Source organism: Rutidosis leptorrhynchoides, chromosome 1, assembly GCF_046630445.1.
Source record: "Rutidosis leptorrhynchoides isolate AG116_Rl617_1_P2 chromosome 1, CSIRO_AGI_Rlap_v1, whole genome shotgun sequence".
NCBI classification, from domain to species: Eukaryota; Viridiplantae; Streptophyta; class Magnoliopsida; order Asterales; family Asteraceae; genus Rutidosis; species Rutidosis leptorrhynchoides.
The window spans coordinates 411,371,701-411,395,583 of NC_092333.1; the positions used below are offsets into that span (position 1 = coordinate 411,371,701).

General features: G+C 35.4%; 2 protein-coding genes across 3 annotated transcripts; both read left to right on the forward strand.

Moving 5' to 3' along the window:
• The first annotated feature begins 14,902 nt into the window (after positions 1-14,902).
• On the forward strand, positions 14,903-18,363 carry LOC139871821 (uncharacterized). Of its 2 annotated transcripts, none has more exons than XM_071859568.1 (5): positions 14,903-15,127; positions 15,982-16,035; positions 16,124-16,189; positions 16,421-16,499; positions 18,178-18,363. In XM_071859568.1, exons 1-5 carry the CDS (start codon positions 14,970-14,972, stop codon positions 18,277-18,279), a joined length of 459 nt encoding a protein of 152 aa, XP_071715669.1. In that variant the 5' UTR covers positions 14,903-14,969; the 3' UTR covers positions 18,280-18,363. The 2 variants fall into 2 exon arrangements, with proteins under 2 accessions (XP_071715669.1, XP_071715673.1); XM_071859572.1 differs by lacking the exon at positions 18,178-18,363 and adding an exon at positions 16,831-17,390.
• Positions 18,364-19,641: 1,278 nt separating this feature from the next.
• Positions 19,642-23,127, forward strand: LOC139901752 (uncharacterized). Its single transcript, XM_071884433.1, has 9 exons — positions 19,642-19,792; positions 19,898-20,028; positions 20,681-20,778; positions 20,866-21,143; positions 21,331-21,855; positions 21,928-22,067; positions 22,434-22,646; positions 22,743-22,889; positions 23,062-23,127. The coding sequence occupies exons 1-9, from the start codon at positions 19,642-19,644 to the stop codon at positions 23,125-23,127; spliced, it is 1,749 nt and encodes a 582-aa protein (XP_071740534.1).
• The last annotated feature ends 756 nt before the right edge of the window (positions 23,128-23,883 follow it).

Sequence of the window (23,883 nt, forward strand, 5' to 3'; positions counted from 1 at the left end):
TTGTTGGGATGATTGTTGTAGTTGCTGTTGTTGTTGTTGTTGTTGTTGTTGTTGGGCCATTTTTTGTAGTTGCGATTGATGTTGCGATTGTTGGGATAATTGTTGCGATTATTGTTGTAATTGCTGTTGTTGTTGTATTGGTGATTCTTATCACCGTTTTCCTCCCACTTTCTTTTGACTTGCTTCACATTGGCCTCTTCAGCAGTCTGTTCTTTAATTCTTTCTTCAATCTGGTTCACTAGTTTGTGAGCCATTCTACATGCCTGTTGTATGGAGGCGGGCTCGTGTGAACTTATATCTTCTTGGATTCTTTCCGGTAATCCTTTCACAAACGCGTCGATCTTCTCTTCCTCATCTTCGAATGCTCCCGGACACAATAGGCACAATTCTGTGAATCGTCTTTCGTACGTGGTAATATCAAATCCTTGGGTTCGTAACCCTCTAAGTTCTGTCTTGAGCTTATTGACCTCGGTTCTGGGACGGTACTTCTCGTTCATCAAGTGCTTGAATGCTGACCACGGTAGTGCGTACGCATCATCTTGTCCCACTTGCTCTAGATAGGTATTCCACCATGTTAACGCAGAACCTGTGAAGGTATGCGTAGCGTACTTCACTTTGTCCTCTTCAGTACACTTACTTATGGCAAACACCGATTCAACCTTCTCGGTCCACCGTTTCAATCCGATCGGTCCTTCGGTTCCATCAAATTCCAAAGGTTTGCAGGCAGTGAATTCTTTGTAGGTGCATCCTACACGATTTCCTGTACTGCTAGATCCAAGGTTATTGTTGGTATGTAGCGCAGCCTGTACTGCGGCTATGTTTGAAGCTAGAAAAGTACGGAATTCCTCTTCATTCATATTCACGGTGTGTCGAGTAGTCGGTGCCATTTCCTTCAAAATAGTTAAATGGAACAAGTTAATCATACAGAATATTAAGAGTAGTTAATAGTATTTCGTAGCATAATATGAACTCATTTATAAAAGCTTTTTCTTCATATTAGCGTTTTATAAGTTTAAATTCGGGTAGTACCTACCCGTTAAGTTCATACTTAGTAGCTAATATACAATTCAACTACTACAATTCTATATGAAAAACTGATTATAATAATATTTCGCGTTCAAACTTTTATACAATATTTTACAAACTTACAATACCGCTTATTTTACATAAAGCATGAAATATAGCACACAATAACTTTGATACAAGATAGTTATGAAGACAATTCTAGCTAGTACACAAGTCGTTCAGCAAAGGCAATAAAGACACGTAATTCATACGTCCAGAAACAAGTCATGCATTCTGGTTTTACTAGGACTACTTCCCATCCTTGGTCTTGTGCAACATAACCGTTATGGCCGTTGATAAGATAGCGTGTTGTAACGTCATCAAAGGGACGAGGGTTACGTAATGTCCAACAGTCCCGTAATAATCTAAAAACCTCATTTCTTACCCCAATTACCGACTCCGTCACTTGTGGAAACGTTTTGTTTAATAGTTGTAGCCCGATGTTCTTGTTCTCACTTTGGTGAGAAGCGAACATTACTAATCCGTAAGCATAACATGCTTCTTTATGTTGCATGTTAGCCGCTTTTTCTAAATCACGAAGTCCAATATTCGGATATATTGAGTCAAAATAATTTCTTAACCCGTTGCGTAAAATAGCATTTGGGTTCCCCGCAATATATGCGTCAAAGTAAACACATCGTAACTTATGGGTTTCCCAATGTGATATCCCCCAGCTTTCAAACGAAAGTCTCTTATAAACCAAGACATTCTTGGAACGTTCTTCGAATGTCTTACAAACTGATCTCGCCTTAAATAGTTGTGCCGAAGAATTCTGGCCAACTCTAGACAAGATTTCATCAATCATGTCTCCGGGTAGGTCTCTTAAAATATTGGGTTGTCTATCCATTTTGTGTTTTTAAACTGTAAAATAGACAAGAGTTAGTTTCATAAAAAAAATACTTATTAATACAAGCAATTTTTACATATATCATAAAGCATAAGAACACTATATTACATATATTACACCACACGAATACAACTATCTTATTCCGACTCGCTCGTTTCTTCTTCTTCGGTTTTGGTTCGTTTTGCCAAGTTTCTAGGGATATATGATGTTCCCCTAATACGAGCCGTCGTTGTCCACATTGGTTTAGAAAAACCTGGTGGTTTAGAGGTTCCCGGGTCATTGTTACAACTTAAGGACTTCGGGGGTTGACGATACATATAAAGTTCATCGGGGTTGGAATTAGATTTCTCTATTTTTATGCCCTTTCCCTTATTATTTTCTTTTGCCTTTTTAAATTCAGTTGGGGTAATTTCTATAACATCATCGGAATTCTCGTCGAAATCCGATTCATCGGAGAATTGGTAATCCTCCCAATATTTTGCTTCCTTGGCGGAAACACCATTGACCATAATTAACTTTGGTCGGTTGGTTGAGGATTTTCTTTTACTTAACCGTTTTATTATTTCCCCCACCGGTTCTATTTCTTCATCCGGTTCCGATTCTTCTTCCGGTTCCGACTCTTCTTCCGGTTCCTCTTCGGGAACTTGTGAATCAGTCCACAAATCATTCCAATTTACATTTGACTCTTCATTATTATTAGGTGAGTCAATGGGACTTGTTCTAGAGGTAGACATCTATCACATAATATCAAACACGTTAAGAGATTAATATATCACATAATATTCATATGTTAAAAATATATAGTTTCCAACAAAAATGTTAAGCAATCATTTTTAAAGAAAACACGGTCGAAGTCCAGACTCACTAATGCATCCTAACAAACTCGATAAGACACACTAATGCAAATTTTCTGGTTCTCTAAGACCAACGCTCGGATACCAACTGAAATGTCCCGTTCTTATTGATTAAAAACGTTCCATATTAATTGATTTCTTTGCGAGGTTTTGACCTCTATATGAGACGTTTTTCAAAGACTGCATTCATTTTTAAAACAAACCATAACCTTTATTTCATAAATAAAGGTTTAAAAAGCTTTACGTAGATTATCAAATAATGATAATCTAAAATATCCTGTTTACACACGACCATTACATAATGGTTTACAATACAAATATGTTACATCGAAATCAGTTTCTTGAATGCAGTTTTTACACAATATCATACAAACATGGACTCCAAATCTTGTCCTTATTTTAGTATGCAACAGCGGAAGCTCTTAATATTCACCTGAGAATAAACATGCTTTAAACGTCAACAAAAAATGTTGGTGAGTTATAGGTTTAACCTATATATATCAAATCGTAACAATAGACCACAAGATTTCATATTTCAATACACATCCCATACATAGAGATAAAAATCATTCATATGGTGAACACCTGGTAACCGACAATAACAAGATGCATATATAAGAATATCCCCATCATTCCGGGACACCCTTCGGATATGATATAAATTTCGAAGTACTAAAGCATCCGGTACTTTGGATGGGGTTTGTTAGGCCCAATAGATCTATCTTTAGGATTCGCGTCAATTAGGGTGTCTGTTCCCTAATTCTTAGATTACCAGACTTAATAAAAAGGGGCATATTCGATTTCGATAATTCAACCATAGAATGTAGTTTCACGTACTTGTGTCTATTTTGTAAATCATTTATAAAACCTGCATGTATTCTCATCCCAAAAATATTAGATTTTTAAAAGTGGGACTATAACTCACTTTCACAGATTTTTACTTCGTCGGGAAGTAAGACTTGGCCACTGGTTGATTCACGAACCTATAACAATATATACATATATATCAAAGTATGTTCAAAATATATTTACAACACTTTTAATATATTTTGATGTTTTAAGTTTATTAAGTCAGTTGTCCTCGTTAGTAACCTACAACTAGTTGTCCACAGTTAGATGTACAGAAATAAATCGATAAATATTATCTTGAATCAATCCACGACCCAGTGTATACGTATCTCAGTATTGATCACAACTCAAACTATATATATTTTGGAATCAACCTCAACCCTGTATAGCTAACTCCAACATTCACATATAGAGTGTCTATGGTTGTTCCGAAATATATATAGATGTGTCGACATGATAGGTCGAAACATTGTATACGTGTCTATGGTATCTCAAGATTACATAATATACAATACAAGTTGATTAAGTTATGGTTGGAATAGATTTGTTACCAATTTTCACGTAGCTAAAATGAGAAAAATTATCCAATCTTGTTTTACCCATAACTTCTTCATTTTAAATCCGTTTTGAGTGAATCAAATTGCTATGGTTTCATATTGAAATCTATTTTATGAATCTAAACAGAAAAAGTATAGGTTTATTGTCGGAAAAATAAGTTACAAGTCGTTTTTGTAAAGGTAGTCATTTCAGTCGAAAGAACGACGTCTAGATGACCATTTTAGAAAACATACTTCCACTTTGAGTTTAACCATAATTTTTGGATATAGTTTCATGTTCATAATAAAAATCATTTTCTCAGAATAACAACTTTTAAATCAAAGTTTATCATAGTTTTTAATTAACTAACCCAAAACAGCCCGCGGTGTTACTACGACGGCGTAAATCCGGTTTTACGGTGTTTTTCGTGTTTCCAGGTTTTAAATCATTAAGTTAGCATATCATATAGATATAGAACATGTGTTTAGTTGATTTTAAAAGTCAAGTTAGAAGGATTAACTTTTGTTTGCGAACAAGTTTAGAATTAACTAAACTATGTTCTAGTGATTACAAGTTTAAACCTTCGAATAAGATAGCTTTATATGTATGAATCGAATGATGTTATGAACATCATTACTACCTTAAGTTCCTTGGATGAACCTAATGGAAAAGAGAAAAATGGATCTAGCTTCAATGGATCCTTGGATGTCTCAAAGTTCTTGAAGCAAAATCATGACACGAAAACAAGTTCAAGTAAGATCATCACTTGAAATAAGATTGTTATAGTTATAGAAATTGAACCAAAGTTTGAATATGATTATTACCTTGTATTAGAATGATAACCTACTGTAAGAAACAAAGATTTCTTGAGGTTGGATGATCACCTTACAAGATTGGAAGTGAGCTAGCAAACTTGAAAGTATTCTTGATTTTATGAAACTAGAACTTTTGGAATTTATGAAGAACACTTAGAACTTGAAGATAGAACTTGAGAGAGTTCAATTAGATGAAGAAAGTTGAAGAATGAAAGTGTTTGTAGGTGTTTTTGGTCGTTGGTGTATGGATTAGATATAAAGGATATGTAATTTTGTTTTCATGTAAATAAGTCATGAATGATTACTCATATTTTTGTAATCTTATGAGATATTTCATGCTAGTTGCCAAATGATGGTTCCCACATGTGTTAGGTGACTCACATGGGCTACTAATAGCTGATCATTGGAGTGTATATACCAATAGTACATACATCTAAAAGCTGTGTATTGTACGAGTACGAATACGGGTGCATACGAGTAGAATTGTTGATGAAACTGAACGAGAATGTAATTGTAAGCATTTTTGTTAAGTAGAAGTATTTTGATAAGTGTATTGAAGTCTTTCAAAAGTGTATAAATACATATTAAAACACTACATGTATATACATTTTAACTGAGTCGTTAAGTCATCGTTAGTCGTTACATGTAAGTGTTGTTTTGAAACCTTTAGGTTAACGATCTTGTTAAATGTTGTTAACCCAATGTTTATAATATCAAAAGAGATTTTAAATTATTATATTATCATGATATTATGATGTACGAATATCTCTTAATATGATATATATACATTAAATGTCGTTACAACGATAAACGTTACATATATGTCTCGTTTCAAAATCATTAAGTTAGTAGTCTTGTTTTTACATATGTAGTTCATTGTTAATATAATTAATGATATGTTTACTTATCATAATATCATGTTAACTATATATATAACCATATATATGTCATCATATAGTTTTTTTACAAGTTTTAACGTTCGTGAATCACCGGTCAACTTGGGTGGTCAATTGTCTATATGAAACCTATTTCAATTAATCAAGTCTTAACAAGTTTGATTGCTTAACATGTTGGAAACATTTAATCATGTAAACATCAATCTCAATTAATATATATAAACATGGAAAAGTTCGGGTCACTACATAGAGCACATGTAACGCACAGTCGGGTTGCTCACGCAGCGGATCTCTCTCTTTTTAGATATCTATAGATAAAGAGAGAGAGGTGTGAAAGTAGTAGTGGAGTGTAATGGAATGTTGATGATTGTTTTGGGCCCTGATGATCGTCTTTCACTTTTTCAATCAAGTGATCAATCACCCCGACCCGGTCTTGATTGTTGATTAGCATAATTCACCTTAACACAATGTAAAAATTCCTTGGGCAAAGTCACAGGTGAAAATTACAAAGGCTAGAGCAAATGGTGGAGAATCAACAACCTATAAATGAGAGACCAAGCTCCCTATTTATAGTTTCTGAAATATTCGCGGTGTGCGAATTGACCATTATCTGCATTGACTTAGCGAAAGGAATCCGCAATCTTTATTAATGCGCAATCTGATCCGCGAACTTAACTTTCAGCAGATCTTCCAAATCCTTTAAGCATACTTCGCGTAACTTTCTATTTTCAGCCTTTAGCACTTAAAATATACATATACAATGCTATGTATATGATCAAGTCCCCCCAGTTTATTATGGTACATTTTATATAAAAAAAATGTAGCATAATAAACTCTAAAAAATAAAGCTTGCTATTAAAAAATTTTATTGCAGCAAGTCGCAATGATTTTTACACCGTTAATTTATTACCATTTAACTGAGTTAAATAATATATCCATTGAATAACATTCTCAATGATTACGCGTAATAGCGGCTGAAATTCTGTAAACCTGTTAAATCGAGCAACGCTGTAACGGCTATTTAATTACCGTTGATACGTTGCAGTAATTCTGACCGTTAAAATTTTATCATTACCCTTACGACTTCCTCGTCTCAATCTTAATTATAAATAGCAAAGTGATTCGCATTACAAACTTTACACTTTCATAATCAATTTCGTGAATCCAAATCTTCTGCTTTCAATTTAGCGATTCTTTTCTTAACCCAATTTCATTACAATACTTACTCATTATCCATAAAATCAATATGGCCTCATCGTCATCCTTAAACACACCAAATACATTCGTTTCATACATGACAGCATAAAAATTTGAAATTTTAAAGCAACACTACCCATTGTTAGCAATTTTCACCCACTGCAACATCTGCAGAAGATAGGGCCAATGCCCCACCCAAAGACATGATTACAATTTACGAAGCCGCTATCTCTCATGGAAATCTACGACTTCCATTAACCCTTTCTTTCTTAGCGTGTGCGAATATTATAAGATTGCGATTGCACAATTGCATCTAAATGCAGTAAACAAAATCATTCTTTTCGAGACGTACTGCAACGCGCTTGACAAACAGCTGCTGCTTAATGTTTTTTGCTCATTTAACAGCATCACCCCACATGATGCAGGGTGGTTTTCGTTCCACGGTCGTCTTGGGGTGATGACCACTCCCAAAGACTCAATTGGGAACTAGCGTAGGTCGCTTTTCTTCATCAATAATACTGCTCATGGTTCTAGCAATATTGTGAAAACCTGGTGCACAGAGCTTGGCGCTCATGCAAATGAGAAGGTCACATCGAATGATCTTGACAATGAAATCCTCAAATTGATCAAGGGTGCTGGTTTAATAATGCGATCATATAGCAACGTTCCGCTATATATCGGCAGGGTCTCCATATATTGGTTATGGCGTGAGCATAACGCCTTACTAATTGACGCATTGTATAATGGTATAACGCAAGTAACTTTTTTTGCACAAGGCTTTATTTTATTTTATATATGTGTAAATTAACGCACACATGATTTTGCAGAGGTTGGTCTTGACCAAGTGATGAGAATAGCGGACGTTCGAGCCATTAAGCCTGCGCGCCGCCCAAAAGAAGGCGATAGCGCAATCATCCCTATTGACGAACCAATTCTGAATACTTTTACCATTCATGGTGGCAAAGACTAAGGAAAGCGTAAAGCAACAGCCGACGAGGTTACTACGCCCCGCAAAAGACGCCTATGCACTATAGCAGAGCAAGAAGCAAGTAAGTTAGCTTTATTCAGCATTGCTACGCACATTATTTTGATATTATGACTGCATTCATAAAACTTATTCAGTTAATCTGCTTATCCGCTTTTAGTTGTTATTTCAGGCTCATTTGAGGAGGCAGGGGAGACATTCACCATAGGTGGGGATATCCCAGAAGGTATTTTTGAAACACCTGGTAAATCGTTGATTTGACCCTTCCCTCCGAAGCTGAGACATCAAACCGCGATGACGACACCGCAGATGCCGCAGAAGAAGAGTATGCCAACAAACTTTACCGGAAACTCTGCAAATTTATGCCAAGAAGTGTGCACGCAAAATACAGCGAACTTACATTCGCAGAAGCCGAATGACAGAGGATAAAGAATTGCTTTAACGCAATTTGCTTAACCGTGGACAACGTCGAACGGTTCAACACCATTTCGGAACATTATGACAAGAAGTGCGCTGTTGCTCTAGCTCGACGCAAGAAAATTCAAGAGCTGGAGCAAAAACTTAAGAAGACTGAAGATGCACTTAAAAAATCTCAAGATGAAGCTTACGCTCTAAAAAATAGAGCGGAATTTACTGAATGTCAATTTGCGCAACTTGTCAAATATCTACCCGAGCTTGGTGACAAGGTTATGGACTCCGCGCCAGTGACAGAGAAGTTCAGAGCGTATGCGCAAGCATCTAAGCTCGCTACTCGCTGTGAATGGTATGAATTGCTTTGCCAACTTGGCGATCTTTCCCAGCCGCTTCCTTCTGATATTGCAAATGAAATATTCCCAACAGAAGAGGCACTGGAAGCACTGGCGAAGGCCAAAAAAGAAGTCGAAAAGGTTACCATTCCAGCTTTAGAGGAGATTAGCCGAAAGAAGAATGTAACCTTTGAATAAATCAAGGCACTCGAGCTATAATTTTTCGTTTGACTAGTGTATCTGTAATTGCAATCATGCATTGCGTTTTTTGTATATCGACACGCTTCGCATAGCGTTTATTAATGAATTGTTATATTTCGCAGTTGCAACTTTATTTATTTATATAGCGCTTTGTTCAACATATTCATAACCTAGACTTGTCCTTTACAATTTCCAACTTTTATTATTGTGCACATAATAAGTATGTACTTTCGCGAAACAATTTGTACTTGTATAAATTTATACATTATGAATCTTCTAAGTCCGCCAAAACGATCCTTAGGCAATTTGTTAGCATTGCGAAGCATCTAAGTATGGAAAAATCAAATACTTTAGGAAATTTTATCCTTTCACAACTTTTATTACTTAGCACAAATGGGCAATTTCTTCACCTGGCTTTAAAGATAATATTTGATGAAAATCCGCATTGTTAATGCTTAAGTGGGCTTTATCATTACTTAGCGAAATAATGCCATATATCTTAAAATTTTTGCAAAAACTTAACTAAATTTTGCATAAGAATATTATTCAGTGTTGTGATACTTAAGCGTTTGTATTCTGCAAAATTATTACTGCGCGTGGCCACACGCAGTGTTTTCTGTTTTGTATAGAAATAATCACTAAAACACAAGTTCGTCACTTTTTATTCGCACTTTTCAAGAAATGACAACCATTAATAAGAACAGTGCAATGCAGTGCACATACACTAACATGTGACTAAGTAATCAATCACTTAAACGCTTATCTACTCCATACGTTTACGCTATTTAGCGAGCACTGCATGCCCTTCAATACCAATGCTTTCTCGTGCAGTAATCATCGCGCACATTGGTTCAATTACCGCTGAAGTTAGCATACCAATACCATTGCAAGTAGAGAACTTTACCATTCCGTGCAACGTAGATGATATTGCGCCAAACCAGCGCAAAGCAGTACGCCCAAGAATCATGTTAAACCTAGACTGATTACGCATTACATAAAGGTTTAACAAGGCTTTCCGCTTTAGCAGTTCATTGTGGTCATCTACCAATTCAATTTGCAATTCCAACTGACCAATAGGCCAAGTTGATTCCCCTGAAAAACCAGCAAGCGAAACCACAGTGGGTTTTATCGAAGCTTTAACATGTTTAGGTATTTTATTGAAACATTGCTCGTGCATGACATCTACGCTACTGCCAGTGTCAACGTGCACTTTCATTATTATAATACCAGTGTTTGCAATTCGGCATGAAATCACAACTGGTTTATCAAGATCAGCGCTTAAATTTGTAGGAGGGAAAGTAATAGAGGCGCATTGCCAATTTGCAAATTGCTCAGATACTTGAAACACAGACATTTCGTTTTGAATTTCCACCTTATTAATAACCTGTATTTCACGCAGATTCTCCTTCTTGCTCACCATCTTAACCCCTAAATTCTTTACTACGGGGGCTTTTTGATCAGTTTGAACTATCGCACCAGTATTTAGCACTTGTGGAGCATTAGATCCTGCGGGCAATATAATCGCGTTTGCAGTATTCGTAACTCCTTGAGCTAACAAGTGATCTAATTTTCCTTGCTCAAACGCTTCAGCGATTAACTCTGCCAAATCCCGACAACGGTTAGTATCATGACCATAGTCGTCATGAAAAATGCAAAACTTGAACTTATCATGCCTGCTATTCTCCGCTAAAGGCTGAGGATCAGGAAAAGACCTCGCCACTCTTTCTTACAAAAGAATTTCCTTAGACGTATTTGTTAACATTTGAATAATGTTGAAAGATTCATTATTCCATTTACGCGAAGAATAGCGATCGCCGATTGTACCCATGATTATCTCCTTGAACTTGATATCTGTCGTTACGCGGGTAACTACCGCCGCCGCTTCGCCTTGGATATCCCGAACTGCGAATATTATCATTATTTCCATCGCAGAAAGAATCATTATCATCTCTCCAACTTTTATCTTTACCCCATGCTCATGTAGGGGTTATAGCACTATCTTCACCACCTCTAATGTAATCATACGTTTCTTGTTGTACTTTTGCAAAAGTTGGTGGAACATCTCTTCTCAAACCCGCACAAGCGCTGGATGTCTTTGCGGATTGATGGCATGCAAAAAACCAGAAATCTTTTGATCCTCATTCAAACTCGGTATCTTTTGGCACTCATAGATATATCGTGTAAGTAGCGCATTTAAAGTTTCTCTATTGCCCTGCTTGATGTCATGGCACTCGATATGCGTCTTCTTTTGCGGTAAAAGATTTTAAAACTGCAATAAAAATTTATCGTGAAGATCGATAAAACCGATAATACTGCGGGCTTGTAGGCTATGGAACCACTCCCTTGCTGACCCTTGTAGAATCATGGGAAATACTCGGCACGCAACCGGTTCATCCCAATTATAAGTGCTTACAACTCCCTCAAACCGCTGCAAAAAATCCAATGGGTCAGTTAAGCCAGAATAAACTCCCAACGTTGCAGGCACAATGGGCGGTGTAACAATCGGATAATCAGAAATATGCTGGACAAACTTGTCTGCAGCAGTAGTGATCTCAGTCGCCTTTTTTGTGCGGGTATCAGTATTCTCCGCACAAAACTTAGTTATCATATCTTGCAAAAAATTCGGTTGTTCAAACTTATGCTGCATTGATTTAGGCACAATGCTTTTAAAAGCATCCGCTAAGAAATTTTGAGCATTTTCTCTGCGCGTAGCATCAGAAGACTCGCCCTCATCCCTATGACGGGGAAAAGGTGTTGACGGTCTCCTACGCTTAACATGTGGAATTTTTACAACCTCTTTTGCGTTGTCTGAGTCATCAGAATACTCACTTTCCTCTCTTGGCATTTTTGCAATCTTGGAATTATAGACAGAGCTGAAAACAACACGTTGCTCTGCGTCATCACTATCGCATCGCGATGCTCAATAACTAAACGATCAGCATGCGATCCTGAATCATTCAATGACCATAGATAAGTACGCGGTACGCGAGATTCACGACCTTGCGTAGCATCTTTTTTGGCTTGCTCAATAGCAGTGTCAACAACCTTATCCGCTTTCGAGTTTGTTTTTGCAGCCAAAATTCTGAGGCGTTTGCCTTCTACAGTAGTTTCATCGCGGACCTTTTGCAAATTTCTGCGCGCGACCATCTTATCAGCAACAACCGTTAATTGCGGTTCAGCACCAGTAACAATGGCAGTAGACGCTTTGGCAAGCGGTTCATGAACCGAATTACTCGCATTAGCATTAACATTTGCCTGAAAGTTAACTGGCAAGACGTTCTGCAAATCATCATGCAACCCATCAGTATTCACGGAGCTGTTTGCTTGCTTCACATTAGTTGTCATGGCAAATGATCGAGTCAGCTGGTACACCTTAGCAACTTACCTGCAAATTATCAAAACATTACATGGTTAAAATTAAACAAGCAATTTTACTGTTCGATAGCACGAATCGAAAGAATTTCGAATTTAATTTTGAACGTGTCCCACGGATGGCGCCAATTGATCAATCCTATATTAATATTACTTAATTAAGGATTGAGAGCAATGAGATTAGTGGAGTGGATGGGATGTTGATGATTGTTTTGGGCCCTGATGATCGTCATTCACTTTTTCAATCAAGTGATCAATCACCCCGACCCGATCTTGATTATTGATTAGCATAATTCACATTAATCACCGCAAATGGTGGAGAATCAACAACCTATAAATGAGAGACCAAGCTCCCTATTTATAGTTTCTGAAATATTCGCGGTGTGCGGATTGACCATTATCCGCATTGACTTAGCGAAAGGAATCCGCAATCTTTATTAATGCGCAATCTGATCCGCGAACTTAACTTTTAGCGGATCTTCCAAATCTTTAAGCATACTTCGCGTAACTTTCTATTTTCAGCCTTTAGCACTTAAAATATACATATACAATGTTATGTATATGATCATTGAGTTTCCCCATTATCCTTATTTTGACTCTCTTGCAATTCAAAAACTTTTGATGCGTCTGATAAATAATCATCATCATCTAAAGGAGAAGCAAAAGAAGAAGATTTGTCTGATTCCTGTGGTGAACAAGATAAAGATGAAGATTAACCATATTGATATATGATATATTGATGAAGAAGAAGATATAGTCACGATGCGTACAGTTTAGCCTAATAGATATTAGATAGATACTCCCGTATTATTTAGAGATAAGATTATCAAATAAATAGATAAAAAATAATTAACCAAAAATATAGGATGGCAGATGAGGGTGAATCAGACGTGGATGTACAACTTATATTGCCAACCAACTAAGTATGTAAATTAATTTGTGTAAAAGTGTATGTGAAGGTAGCATTTCTCAACGTTAATATTGTGTGAAATGGATTTTATGTTTCTCGGCCCAACATTGGTGGTTTCCAATTCTAAAAACTAAGGATTGAAGGTGTAACGGCTGATTTTATGTACTGATTCGAAAGTAATTAATTTGATTACTCCGCACAAATTCAATTCAACACCATACCTAACCTTCATCATCGTCCCGTTCCATCGTTCCAATCCAATGTCTCACATCACACAAATTCAATTCAACACCATACCTAACCTTCATCATAATCACCATGTACGTAACACGTTAACCTGTAATTTAATTTCTTATAACGGAGTAATTAATTAATAATTAATTAATGCTATAATAACATTTACTAATTCCTTTATTATGCATATATAATACGAATACGAATTGCTACAGGTTAGGTCTGGATTTCGCACATTCAACGTTCATATAACATCTTCTACACCTTTTCTCTCGCAATTCCAATTTAATCATCCCAAAATCACAGCGAAATGTGTTTACCTCCGGTGTACGCGCAATGACGACGATGTGAGTTTTATTCAATTGTTCTTATATTCTGCTACAATTTTAATGTTTTAATGTGTCATATTGATTGAATCGTTGGATATTTTTTTTACCTAATTTTAACCTAAAGGTACTAATCTAAGTGTCCTAGTGGTTACATATTGCTAACTACTATAAATGTGTGTTTATATACATGTTTCGATTAATTAGTCCAATAAATTAGGATTATAGCATATCTTTTGATTCACTATGTGCAAATATATATAACTTGTGTAAGTTTCGATCCACAACGTTGACCTTTCAGACATGTAGCTCAGTTAGTTCTGTAGGGGATGAATTTCCTTCCAAATATTGTCCTCGAGATGAGCAATTATCCCAAAATGAAAGATTTTTTATAAATTCAAGCTTATTGATATAGTCTTAGAAGTATAGAATGTTTATTTATTGTGGCTAATGACCTAATGTTAAGTTTTTAGCAATGAAAATGTTAATTATGTTACATGTACTTCAAACAATATATACTGGATGATAAATGATATATTTGATATTTATTAGTATCGAGTTAGTTGCCCTGGTAATAGTCCTCCACTCTAGGTCAGGAGTTGACTACTGAATAAAGTTTCTTGTTAAGCCGACAGCTCGACATAACTATCAAAATATTGTTACTTATTGTATGATAGTGTTTACTTCATCTCCATTATTAATCCTGATGTTACCTTACAACAATTAGTGGATGTAATGGTGCATTTAAGGTTCAGTTTTGTTCACTCGTTTTTGGATTTTCAGTTTTATTACCTTGCTAATAATGTTAACTCTTCACTTTAAGGTTAGCCTCATGTGTTATCAAATCCGTCCAGCAGCTCTACAGAGCAAGAAGGTAATGAGTATTAAAATCACGTTTGACTTGACAGAAATGCTACAATACTAAAACATATCTATATTGTAAGGCTTCTGAAAATTCACATCTTCTATTTTCGTTTCAGGAGAACACAATGAAAGTCAAGGAAAGTCATCCTCATCATCCGAGTACTAACTACTTGCTTTTCATCACGATTGCTCAATAATATAGACTATTCTTTATATGCATTGTCAATATTAGATTTTATTTGACAGCATTAATTGTTAACCCATTTCATAAATGCAAAGCAAGAAGATATGGAAATGTTTATTGATACAATTATTGTATGTGGAAATTTATAGGATATTGACGAAGCTTAGAAGATATGGAACCGCGGGGATATTGTCCTACGGGTTACTGAACACAGCCTATTATCTATCTGCTTTTCTTGTGACATGGTAACTGCTGTAAACCTAAATTGGTGATGGCAATTCGAGTTGGATTGGGTTGGCGGCTCAGAATTCTCAGTCTGATTTTTTTAAATGGGTTGAGTATTGCGACCCAACCTAAAACCTGTTTACTCGTACACGACCTTGATAAACCGTTTATCTAATCATGTTAACCAATTTTTGGGTCAGTTTGGCTTATCAAGTCCATTTCGAGTCAATTAGGCCAATGTGATCTAAGATTTTATGCAATTGTTAGTTTGCATAAAAATGCTTATTGAATCCCAAAGACAATTGTGTTAGCTATTAAATCCACCCAAGAATGGTCCAAAATTTTAGTTTACTAAACTAAAATAAAAACGTTAAATTTTTGAAAAACTCTAAAATGTATTGGGGTTGGCCTGTCAACGAGAAAACACATTGGGTGACCCCAAACTATCCTGAAAAAAAAAAAAGAGGGTACGCGAGTCGAAAATCCCAAACCAAACCTGCTCATTTTCAGACCGGTTTCATATCGGATTTCGGGTCATGTCAGATTTCGGGCCGTGTCAGAAATTGCCATGCATAAATTAGTCAATGGTCATGACTACTTTCAAGATACTTAGATCACTTAATGAAGTTATATGTATATAACTTCATATTTGGACTGTGAGGACCAATTAATTATGTCATTTAGTCATTATACGTATAAAAAATTGTTTAAACAATGTTGAGTGGTATCAGCTAGTACAATCCAATCATTTAGAAACTAACCTAGTAACAAAAGAGGGTGGCTCGCAATATTAATTACAACGTTATCATCTCCCTTGAGTTAATTACTCCATGAATATCTACTTAACGGCAATAATTTATTGTTTGTGGTCTAGGTTCTACATTGCACCTGCACCAGGGAAAATGGGTTATTTTACAGCAGTTAAAAGGTGATTATTATTTAATTTCTTATTCATCATTGTAAACCTCGTTGCTATACGTTTGTTATGAGAGTTTGCTGTGAATAATAATGTGCAGGTTTGTAAAATTGATGGCTATGGTCTGGGCTGGAAGCCAAGTAACTAAACTTTTGAGAGCTGGAGGGTAAGCTGCTTAACGTCATCAGTATTTTACATACACAATTTATGTTTTATTTGCTCATTTGACCCGTTAGGGCTAAGGTATAAACCCAAATGGACTCATTAACCCATAAGTGGACAAAACATGACCTCTCTTATTCAGATAATTCTTGCCCACAATCATAAGTTATTGCATCACATATAGAGACCTGAAAAAATGGAGAAGTTAAGTGACAAAACCGACATTATCGTGCAGAGCTTTGGCACTCGCACCTGTAGTTGCTAAAGGTTTATCCTGGTTCATGGCCAAGTTCAAGTTTAAATCACAGGCAAAGGTTCGTCACACCTACACCATTTCCTTTTTTCATATCTGTTTAAGCATCATCTAATCACCTTGTTTTACTCCTCGTCAGAGGTTACTAGGGTTGGGTTGGCCAGCTGGCCTACAAACACTTTTTTATACAGTTTTTGTATACTAAAAAAAAATAATGTTAAAAAAGAATAATTTAGTTTAATAAAAATCTTGTTATTTTAATTAACCAAGGTTATGTGATACACTATGTTCTTAACAAATTCGTAACCCGAATAGCTCAATTTGAAAGTAAATGGGTCGAAGTTATCACCTCTACTCCTCATTGGTGATATATAACAATTAACAATCCACAGGCCTTCACAGTGATTGTTGGGTGCTGTTTTGGACTTGCTGCTGTGTTGTTTCTTGTTGTGACGCTGCTTTCCGCATAAAAGTTTCTTTGTTCCTTTCTACGTTGAATGCCCCACCTTGACCCCATAGTAGCATTTTGAGTTTTGAATAAATATAAAAGGGTATTAATGTCTTATCTTTTCAAATTAGTTTTGAAAACCCGGACAAGTTCAGTAGGTCTATTAGTCTGTTACTAATAAGTTGGACCTTAAAAAGTCAAAATTCAGTAGCTGAAAATGGTAAAAGAACATTATATATCTTATAAGTGAGAAGCTTTATATCGTAAGATCAAAAAACGAGTAGCCGATCAACTAAGATATGTACTAAAGATATAAGTTTTTGAAATGAGAAGTATGTACTAAAGATGCAAGTTTTTGAAATGCGAAGTCTTCAAACGAGTTACAATGTAAGTTACGAGTATTATGTAAATTGAGTTTGTTTAGTATAATGTTTGTTCTATAAATAGGGATTAATAGATTATAAACTATGTGCATAGTAAAATATTTGCTTTGCAATTAGAATAGAAGTTTTCGCTTTCAATCTGTCTATATTCTTTGTATTTGCTCTGTATCCAACACATTTAAATTTGATTTCTAGATTAAAATGAAATTATGTCTCTAGTTCTTGTACTTAACGATCATTAGACAATGCTCTCAATCGAAAAAACGGCAATAACTAACAAAGATCAAATTACATTGTATATAAACGTAAGTGCACATGTCAGCTTAGTAGAATCTGTCATCTATTTATCATAGTATTATTAAAAGGGTGATAATATACTACTATATTTAAATAAAAAAATCATCAAAATTGTTTACATTAAGAACTTGCACGGTACGAGCCTTCAATACATAATTTTATTATATCTGTGTTAAAAAATATGGAAAATATATCACTAGCCTTTGAAATTGTTTAATTCTGTTATTATGTTCCTTTCTGGCACAATCGATTCACTTCAACATGCTGATTCACATATAGTAGTGAAATCAAACTCCTCTCGACACACTAGAAGAGTTCACAAAGGATGGGTACAATGTTAAGTATGATAGATAACCGAACTTTGTTTGCTTGTATAACATGTCAAAATGACTTACTTTCGATCAAACGCAATTGTTTATGTAGGTCAAAACTTCTGACCGGAACGTATTTCTCTTCATTATTTGGTAGACGCAAAAATTACGAGAAATATCTAAAATTATATGGAGTTCTCTTTAAACATTGAAATTTAGATAGAGTAAAATGATATAGGATGTTGTAAGTACCTGATTATGAAGTTTGATTTATCCAACATGTTACATTTTTTATAGCAGACACAAGAGATGCACGAACTACATATCCATCACACCCCGACAGTCTATCGTCCCTTAAAGCTAAAGTGGTGGACTAACCAGTTATCTTCATATTTCATCTAGAAATAAACAATGGTAGGAGATATTTGTTAGTCACTACTTTATGCTTACAAGGAACTCAAATTTCCTTTCTATATCCAATGTAAGACGGGTTGTTACAATTGTATTTTATCCTATCAACATCTTTGTTGGATATAATTAAGCTTGGTGATGATTAATGCTATTTTAATCTCATATTGGAATAGATTAAGTTGCAATATTGATGCCCCTATCACATAAGACTGATGTGAGAGTTAGCTCACTGTATACTTCTTAATCTTAATGTATAAACCTTAGTTTCATGTTTTAACCACTAAATAGTTGTAGTGAGTCAAGATTACTCTGTTTCTATGGGTCAAATACATGTTACTCCAATTTCATGCTCGCTCCGGATTTGCACCTAGAATGACAAAAAATTAGTAGCGGAAAGACCATAGTTTCTATCCAATGGTTCGTCCCCACACGACGAAGCTGGATATTTGATGCTCATTGTTGCGTATAAAACAACATTATGATCATCCAATAAAAAACCATACAAATTAGATATGTTATATTGGTAATACAAGCTTTGTTTTTGTCACTTTGAAGTATGAGCACAGCCGGCTATTAATCGAAAAAAACAAGAAATTGTCATATCATAAGTTTTCACAAATAGGTACTTAACATACAAAATCTTTCCTTGTTGACAATGAAAAAGTTCGACGCAGATAGAGGATATGCGAAAGAATGAACTCAAACTAGGCTGCTTCACACCAACTCCTCTATAAAGAGTAACTTCAAGTTTCTTAAACCTAATTCTAGTGAGCACTCTACTATCCCTTTCCTTATTTTCGGTTAATTACAAATAATTAAGTCATCTTCGTCGTAAATGATCTAATCGCGGCTTCGTTAATTTCCAATTGGTCTTAAGATATAAGTTTCACTGCAATAATAGTAGCATACTTTAATAATGATCATAGCAATCATGAGATAATTACAATAATGTAACCTTAACGCATGTCTATGGTGACATTGTCAAACTACTTGTCGCTTTGTGCAATTTTTATATATTATTATAATTTTTTTTCAAAAATGTGATAGTTTAGCAAGGCTCTATTAGAACACTTAATGAAACACAAATCTTAATAAATTGTGGACCGTGGAATCATCTCACACTATGATATAGGGTGTTTATCGGTTCGGTTTTTCGTTTATTTTGTCCGGTTTTGAAAATTTGAATGCAAAACTGAAAACTGGAACATAATTCAAATTCGGTTTAGTGTTTTTGGTTTTTATTATGTTCAGTTTTCGGTTTAATCGGTCTGAAACCAAATATAGAACACCCCTACAGTATGGAACTTACCATGAACCTACGATATTGCAGTTCAAATATATTAGAAGAACGTCATGCCTACGTGGCCAGAAAAATGGATGGTAATTCATGATGCGTCACGAAATGATGGTTTAAGCGCGATCATATTAGGTTTTGACAGTATACCGGTTAGATCAGGGGATGAACTAACACTCCTTGGAGTCTTTCACCAGCTTTCTAGTCCTTGTGCGTAACCTTTCATTCATCATTACAACGAATCATCAAATATCAAATATAACAATGAAATATCAAACTTATTACACTATTTTGTTTTGCTTAACTTCTACTTAGTGAAAATCAAGAGCATGATTGATGGCAGTGGTTCGAACGGAAATGTTAAAGATTATGAACAGATGAAGAAAGAGGAGTACCTTAAACGAGAGGATGTGATGGAATTGTCTAAGATTTGTACAGCAAAAAAGGTTCAAACGCTATACAAATCCGCACTTTTTGTAGTTTAGTTTACATATTGGTCATATATATAGAGTTAAGTGGCTGAAACTGTATCCAACTGAATAATTTAATGCTAAATGGTTCATGATCTGAATGATTCGGAGTCTCTGAACAAACTTGTCTCTGAATGAAAATAAGTTGTTTGATAATCATTTCGAATGGACGATATGAATTGAGTAAAATTACCTTATTATAGTGTTACATGAATTAAAAGAATCCAATATACGAGTTTGTTAGGTGTTCTGGATATAATTTGAGAAAGATATTACAGAAAATTTAGGTGCTTAATTGTTAAGAGTGTGTTTCAACTCTGAATGGTTCGGCACTGAATGTTGAACGCATTCAGCATCAAATGTCACTCAGAGGTCAGAAACAAACGCGTTGAATGCTGAATGATTCAGCATTCAACGTTGAGCCATTCAATTAAGAGGTAAACAAACACACCCTTAATTTAGAGTACCATTGTATTTAGCAATAACTGAAAGTTTTGATACTTACAACATAAGCTTCAATGTTTGGCTATGGATACAAATTAAGATGCTAAACTCTATTGCTCGTTTAAGTTCGTAAGAAAGTACATTTTTTCTAGCTAATTTTTAGTAAGAACAATGCTTGTTCCAGATAATATTTCATATAGATGTGCAAGCTGCATCGTCACCAAGAAACGCTGCTGCAACAGCTGCCAAAAGTTTAAAGGTTACGTGGGTGGTACTTGATCGGTATGTTGATAGTGAGAGTAGTTAAGTATCTATTTATAACCTTTTAACATGAACATTTATTGATAAAGTTTACAACATTTTGTACAGGCAGATGAAGAAAGACAAAAGGTACTTTATGGATAAGCTTAAGTGTGGCATACTAAGGATGAAAAGTAGTAACACAATCGAAAAGCTACGAGGGCCTATACTTATAGAAGATAAGAAACCGATGCGAAGGACTTTAAGCAGTGAACATGTCTCATATGGCGAAATGATACCGCAAATGTCAAAACAAAGAGACTCCAAGAAAAGTAAGATCCATATTTTCATCTCATTTGCTGCTAATATAAGGGGTAAAATGGGTGGGTCGGGTCGTTGGGCTACAGGTTAGGTTACATAATTTAGGACGTGGCAACACGGGTTGGGTTGAACCAGCAACACTATTTGTTTCTGGTCTAAAAAATTATAAGTAACTTTTAACCCGTTTAGCCCGTTTCCTTTTATTTGCTAAACTCTTTAATTTTACATATCTTACCCATTAGCACTAATCTATTTTCTATATGTTTTTTTCAGAAACAAGTGGTCAAAAGACAACAAACTTACCAAAACAAGAAGATTGCATAAGTGGTGATACAAGCAAAAGAAACTTATCCAATTTCGAAATCGATCCTAAAAATGAACAGGCCCCACCCGAGAGTAAAGATATTATCGAGGTTGAGTTTGATGAACAAACAGAATTTGAATATTCAGTTTGTTCGGTTTGCCAGAACAAGCGTCCTAGTATGAGGTTAAAACGAGACTTCAACTATGCCGAACTGCAACAAGTGACTAACAATTTCTCCTCAACAAACTTCTTATCAGAAGGCGGGTTTGGTTCTGTATATAAAGGAGAGATGATAGGTGGATTAAAAGTTGCTGTCAAACAACATAAAGACGCAAGTTCGCAAGGGGAAAAAGAGTTTAAGTCAGAAGTTAATGTACTTAGCAAGGCTCGGCACCCGAACTTGGTCGTGTTGTTAGGATCATGTTCAGAAGGAACACATAGACTGCTCGTTTATGAGTTCGTATGCAACGGTTCTTTGGATCAACACTTGTCAAGTAAGCCAAATCGATTAGGAGATAGCTAGATTTAATTTTATTGATGATAATTTATAAATTTTATATATGCAGGGCCGGAACTTACTTGGGACAAGAGAATAAAAATCGCGCTAGGAGCTGCACGAGGTCTAGATTATCTACATCGAATAAACATCATACATCGAGATATGAGGCCAAATAACATTCTCGTAACACATGACTACGAAGCACTGGTAAGGTTCAAATCATTGAAAACAATTTGCATAAGGAAAATTGCACTTATGAGTTACGAAACCAACGTTTGAGAGGCCCGTTTCCTGGTATTATTCTCGTTTGAGTACGTTTAACTGCAAAGTTCTCACGGGATCGGTTCATATCACCTATAAACCCAACATTAATCATGTCCGGTCGATGTGGATTCAGCTAGGGTGTAACATATGCTGATAACCGGGTACCTTAAACGCTGATTTGAATACATTCCAATTTATGTGCGGTTTTCCTGTGACAAAACGATATGGCACATCATAAATAGGATGATATTTACATAGAGTTACAAGAACTGTAACATACATAACTTATTTTGGATGTATGTATATCAGCTAGGTGATTTTGGTCTAGCAAGAACCGACTGTGTTGATACTGATTCGACTGGAGTGGTTGGGACCCTTGGATACGTAGCACCTGAGTACGCAGAATGCGGAAAGGTGTCAACCAAGACAGATGTTTACTCATTCGGTGTAGTCCTGTTACAGCTCATCACTGGATGTAGGACCCGGGAGGAGAAATTCGAAGGGAAAACGCTCGTTGAATGGGTAATGCGATTGATTATTTTACAATAAAGCAAACAAATCTAGTTAGTTATTAAAGTTGGTCCTTTTTATAGAAAGTTGTATTGCAACATTATGCAGGCAAGGCCACTTCTTGAAGAAAAGAATTTTCCAGTTTTAATTGATGAAAAGATTCTTGATGTTCATGTCTTTCAACTGTATCTCATGGTAAAGCTTGTTGATGGTTGTCTCAAAAAAGATCCTTCCAAGAGAGAAACAATGCAAGATGTAAGTATCTATCACCTACATTTTTAGAACGGGTCGTACATATGGGTCGAATGGGTCTAAGTAAAGCTTAAAAATCAACAATTACGTTCCGTGTTTACGTTTCGCATTTACGATACAGTTAGTTATTGCATGTTAAGTTGATATCAATTATGCATATATACTGGAAATGCAGGTGGTACAGGAATTAGAATGCATAAAGATGGGAACTACAAGGTATAGAGACCTAAAGCAATGTTAAATCAATCGGAGGAACTTAAGTTGTATCCGATTAATATGTCAAGAATAAAGCTGTGTCAAATATTCGAATGTGACATCAAATCTGTATCTATACACCAGATGTTAATGTATTTCGATATAGCCGTGTTGTATAAGTAACAAACCTTTGTTTGCTAGTTAGTTTACTTGAAATTCTTGTACATGTTGCATCATAAAAGTGACTAAAGGATATATTAATGGGTTAAATCGCCCTCACAAGTTACAAGAACATCTTGCGTCCTTGCAAACCAAGATTTATGTCATCTTACCGTGCATTTTGACAAATAACTTTTTTGAAAGTGTATCGTTATAGTTTAAATGAAAAATGGGCATTTTGGTTAATAACTCTATAATAGTAATTCTTAGCTAACACTAAATAGATTGACACAAGAATACAAAACCAGGAAATGTAAAAAAGCTGGTAACTTTACCCCTTAATCATAAATCACTGGACATTATATATATCTATATAGATATATGAATTTCTTAAACATAATAAGGGTGCAAAGTTTTTGACCTTTATCAATTTGATTCTAGCTGCACCAAAACTGACAACACTAACACAATGTAATATGCATATAAGCTGATCCAGAACAGCAAAGAATTAATACGTTCATTATATAATAACAATATAGAGACAATACAAAGATAGGTAACCTTTACATAGAGCATAACTAGACTTGATTCCATCCAATCACCAACCCAGAGCGCTCGCTCATGTTATGAAAAGCACTGTTTC